Source organism: Triticum dicoccoides, chromosome 3A (genome assembly GCF_002162155.2).
Source record: "Triticum dicoccoides isolate Atlit2015 ecotype Zavitan chromosome 3A, WEW_v2.0, whole genome shotgun sequence".
Classification (NCBI taxonomy): Eukaryota; Viridiplantae; Streptophyta; class Magnoliopsida; order Poales; family Poaceae; genus Triticum; species Triticum dicoccoides.
The window spans coordinates 734,494,567-734,499,538 of NC_041384.1; the positions used below are offsets into that span (position 1 = coordinate 734,494,567).

General features: G+C 48.8%; 1 protein-coding gene across 2 annotated transcripts; it reads right to left on the reverse strand.

Annotated features, from left to right (window-relative positions):
* Positions 1 to 375: 375 nt before the first annotated feature.
* LOC119270579 (probable splicing factor 3A subunit 1) lies at positions 376 to 4,582 on the reverse strand. Of its 2 annotated transcripts, XM_037552594.1 has the most exons (4): positions 2,418 to 4,582; positions 1,743 to 2,323; positions 1,596 to 1,651; positions 1,172 to 1,515 (listed from the first exon to the last, which is right to left on the reverse strand). In XM_037552594.1, exons 1-2 carry the CDS (start codon positions 4,521 to 4,523, stop codon positions 2,054 to 2,056), a joined length of 2,376 nt encoding a protein of 791 aa, XP_037408491.1. In that variant the 5' UTR covers positions 4,524 to 4,582; the 3' UTR covers positions 1,172 to 1,515; positions 1,596 to 1,651; positions 1,743 to 2,053. The 2 variants fall into 2 exon arrangements, with proteins under 2 accessions (XP_037408492.1, XP_037408491.1); XM_037552595.1 differs by having other exon boundaries at positions 376 to 1,651.
* Positions 4,583 to 4,972: the final 390 nt, after the last annotated feature.

Here is a 4,972-nt window from a genome sequence, read left to right on the forward strand (position 1 = left end):
GGATCGACAACATTTAGAAGAGTACCACCATCATCATGACTTCATGAGTATTTGCAGGCTCATGCAATCGGAGAAATGGTAATTTAAGCTCGTTCAGTAAAACCACTGAACTGGCTTTGTGTGGATACGACGGGCACAGCTGTGAAGTAAAGGATATTAAGTTCCTACTATAAGAAATAAAAACAGGCAGAAACAGAGAAACAGATTTAAAAAAAAACAGAAATAAACGTCATACATAATACTGTGTTGATGTGTGAAAAAATCGAATAGTAAACAACTCTTTATAAGCATCTACATTATGAATAAAAGGGATACTCATAGCTCGCAAGGCATAAAGCCTTCTACTGGTGATTTAACTGAAAGCTCAGCAGTCATAAAGCCCACAGGGTTATTATTACTCACCAGAGCAGGGCTTAGTTAACAACAACTGGAGAATACAAAATCCAGTTTTGTCTAATCTAGTTGATATGCTAAGAAAATCTTTCTCTTCAATGCATTAATTAAACTAGAAAAAAGAAGAGCAAACATGATGTGTCTAATCTTTCTCCAGTTGTGCCTAATCTAGTTGATATGCTCACACCATACACTTTGAGATATATAAGCCAACTCAGACTATAAACCTGCAAGTATCAAAGTCGCATCCTGGCAACTGAGATGATCAGAATATTTGTAGACAATAGTAAATGACCGAGTTCACAACACATTTTGTATTTGAACTAGTTAAGATGCATGTGCTACACTACCGAAGCAAAAACAAACCTACATAGAACATAGTTTACTCAAATGATATTCACTCCGGCGCGTTCATCTACCAATTATAGACTATGGACAAAGGAACTGCTATTAAATGCAGGGTAAATTGGTGCAAGGTCTATAGACTGGACGAACCCTGGTAGCTTTTGCTCTCAAGATTCGATGAGCTTTGGCATGAAAAGGTTGTTGGGTTTGAATTTTAAATGGGGATGGGTAAGGGGCAAACAGACAACCACCAACTCAGATATTTACAAGGGATGGCCGGATGGGAAAGGTTTCATGAAGTGAAAATGTTTGGTTGAGGCACAATCATAATGATACTTCTGTGACATGGCAAACAGTGTCGCACCATAACTTAATTGTGCCTACTCTTGCCCTTCATTTTATTATTGACAATGGAACAAGTCGGTTAACAACATTAAAAAAAGAACACAATCGTTATCAGAACCAAAACAACCATATATGCCTATGTTGACCAAACACATACCGCCTTCAGAATAACTAGAAAGCATCTATTGTGATTTTTTAGTCGCTTAGGATGAAAACACCACAATAAACATGAAATTAAATGCATAGCCTACAGAAATCAACTTATGACCGCCAGCAACAACAACAAAGGGCACAGCCTGCCTTTTTAGCAGCAAGAGCAACCATACTCATCACTACTCACTGCATGCATAATTAAGTTCACAATAAGCAATGTACTACTATACTTGTTACAAGATTCCAGCAGCAGTGATCTCTGATAGATGCCATGCTATTCTGTCAACAAGATTTAGAACATCAGCCATCACCCACAACTCTAATTTAATTAGAACTGCAATAATAGGCTTTCCACAGACCTTTCATAATAAGCACTTGAAGAGACAGTACCTTTACTGATGCAGTGCAGAAGCATCTACAAAACACAAAAGATACATATAAGAGGACATCCCAGAACATTCCAACATGGGGAAAAGCATTGTGCATTTTCAAGATATCAAGAACACCTTAGAAGGCAAACGGTAGAGCCAATGCAGGCACCTGAACTCTGGAGCACTATCAAATAGGCAGGTAGGCATCGTTAGCTTTCTTGAGTAACACAAAAGTAATAAAAAGGATAAACATCTCCAACAATATGTAGCCATATTAAGAAACATAGACAAGTCTGAAAACTACATAGTGCAGATCATAGTGCTGGACTTATAAAACACATGATACAAGAATCCAGAAGGCAGCAACCAACAAAAATAATCTCCATGATAGCCACTGAAGCTTGGTTGTAAGCATTGTCCTGCGAGTAAACTGAGATAAGGAAAGCTCATTTCTTTCTCCCACCACGCTCCCTCAGAGCTAGATTGATGACCACCCCAGGGCCCACATTGTAATAAGCAAGAGAAAGATTGTCCTTGAGGAAACTAGTCCTCACACTCAGCTTCTGCTTATTAGCAGGAAGCTGCAGCTCTCCAGCAATTTGCTCCTTCAGACTGCCGACTGTGTCTGAGAGTGATTGGACAGAGATTTCCAAAACTTGGCCTCGCAAGTTTCCTTCATCAAGGTTGGGCACAGAAACTGAGATGCGAGCAGGGCCCTGTAGGAGGAACAAATAAATTAGCATGACAGCGCAGAATAATAAGAAAGATAAGTACGTGATTAGAGTGGAAGTATATGAAAAGAGACATTACCGGATGCTGAGCGAGGAACTGCTCAGCTGGGATCAGAGAAGCATCATCTGTTCTCTGCCTCTTAGGTTCTGGTTCCTCAGGTAGAGGTGGCTGCTCCTCGGCAGGTGGTTGTGGAGGCAAAGGTGGTGGAGGCTGGGGGATTCCGATGGGGTTGACCATGGTTGGCATGTTCTGCATGTGCGGGGGAGGGGGCATAGCAAACCGTGGTGGACCAGGCATGAACTGAGTATTATGGCCTGGAGGCGGCGGAGGGATATTACTTGGCATATGACCCATGGGACCTGACATCCTAATCATGTGTTGTTGACCTGGTGGCAGAGGTTGGTGCATGTTGGACATCATATGTGGTGGAACTCCTTGCATATGATGAGGGGGTTGGACATGATAAGGCATTGGATTGGGTGTAAATCGGGGAACATTGACCAAGGAAAGTGGTTGGGGAGGCCGGGGCAACGGCATGCCAGGCCGGGGAAGTGGAGCTGGACCTGGAGCATTCGAGGCATCACCCTGTTCTTCTCCACCGACAGACATTGCCTGAGTGGCTGTCCAACCGATGCTCCCAGAATGACCATCCCAAATAACCTGCTTTGGCTGCTCATCCTTTTTCTTTTCAATTTCTGCCTTGACGGCATTAGAAACCTCTTCCTCGGTGGTTCCAAAAATATCTGGCCTCGTACGTGCAAGACCAATAATGTTACGGGAGATCTCATCATCAGGAGCAAGAGTGGTTTCCTTAATCTTGGCCAGCATTCTTTCTTTCTGTTCCTTGTACTTGGGGTCAATGAGCGAGATGCGCATGTGTTCCTCCATCTCGCTGATCGGAATGAGCTCCCCGGTTATTGGTGAGACAACAACCTTGGTCGGGTCCCTCTCCGCAGGGATCCTCTCCTCAGGCCTCTTGTAGTTTTTGACAATTCTCATAGGCGGCTCATCATCATTACTGGCCACCTTAACTTGTGCTCCTCCATCATTCTCATCGAGCCTTGCTGCCTTCATTCCTTCCTCGACAAGCTGCATCTCCTCCTCATCCATCTCCATCTCAACATCCTTGGCTGGTTCAGCCAATTCCATGGGCTCCTCCTCTCCCAAGGTCTCCATCCTCTTGCGGCGCTTCAGCTCTTCCAGCGTAGGCGGCACAGGGAGGCCCTCAAACTCATCATCATCAAACTCAATAGTCTCGACAACGACGAAATCATGCCAATCAATCATGGACATCTGCATCCTCTCCATCTCAACCTCATCCTCCGCCTGCTGCTTGGCCTGCTCCTGCGACCGGTCCCACTCGAGCCGGTTGAGGCAGCGCTCCAGCACCGTGGTGAGGTCCTTGGTCCCCTCCTTGAGCTCCCTCATGAGGGCGGCCACGCCCTCGTCAGGCCTCATGACCCTCGAGTAGATGTCGGCGAGCGCGGTGAAGAAGGGGAACATGCTGTGGGTGGGGCGGAGGAAGTTGAACTGCGGGTTGGTGCTCTCCCGGGACGCGAGGCTGGCCAGGAAGGTCTTGCCGTTGCGGGCGACGAACTGCGCCGTCAGCTTGACGATGTCCACCTCCTCGGTGGTGATGCCCTCGGGGAGGCGCACGGTGTAGAGCTCGGCCTTGGGCGGCACCAGCACCTTGGCGGGCGGGCCGACGCGGAAGGGCGCGGAGTGGTCGTCGGCGGGCTTGCCGTCGGCGGCGGAGTCGTCCGAGGGGAGAGCGTCGGGGTCGGTGGCGGCGGCGTCGGGGGCGGGCGGCGCGTCGGCGATCTCGGAGACGCGGTGCTGGTAGTAGGCGTGGTAGGGGTCGGAGGGCTGGAGGAAGTTGAACTTGGCGTTGCCCTGGTTGTGGGCGACGATGCGGCGCTCGAACTCGGGCCCGTTCTTGGCGACGAAGGTGGCCGTCTTCTCGATGATGACGCGGATGTCGGGCGGCGGGTGGATGATGCCGATGGTGCGCGTGTGGGTGGCCACCGTCGGCGCCGGCTCGGGCGGCTTGGAGGGGGCGGGGACGGCGGAGGAGGGGACGATCTGGAGCTGCTGCTGCCGCTCGTGGTCGCCGTTGGCGTCCGCCTCGCCGCCGTCCGGGGCGGCGGCGAGGAGGGGCGCGGGGGCCACCGTTGGGGATCCCATCGGCGGCGGCGGCGGGGTCTAGGGTTTCGGCGGCAGATCGGAAGCGATTGTGGGGGTGGGTGGGGATCCGGTTGGAGGGGTGCGGGCCGCAAATTTGGCAAGGTGAAGAGAAGAGAGGAGGTCGGTTGGACTTGGATCGGGCCGGTGCCCTACCCAAGTCCAAGTCGGTCCGTGGGCCGACTCGGCTCGAGTCAGTACCAGTCGTGCCACAGGCTCAAAAAAAATAATCTTTCCCTTAATCTATTTGATTTGGTGTATATATTGCTAAAAAAAATTGATTTGGTGTATGTACATACTGAAGTACATAGGAGACTTGAGTAAGGATGTAAATGGTATAAATAATTTTCGTTCCAAATCCGCATTCATATCCGTTTTTAAGGATGTGGTATGCATAAGGGTGAAAGTTGTTAGGATAATTTTCATATGAAACATGGTACAAAAGGGTTAAA

What these genes read in the sequence shown, in the direction of transcription:
- LOC119270579 (XM_037552595.1), bottom strand. Translation starts at nt 4,523, where the DNA reads ATGGGATCCCCAACGGTGGCCCCCGCGCCCCTCCTCGCCGCCGCCCCG. An exon ending in AGTTCCTCGCTCAGCATCCG is followed by an intron (nt 2,324 to 2,417) that starts GTAATGTCTCTT and finishes TTCCTCCTACAG; the next exon opens with GGCCCTGCTCGCATCTCAGT.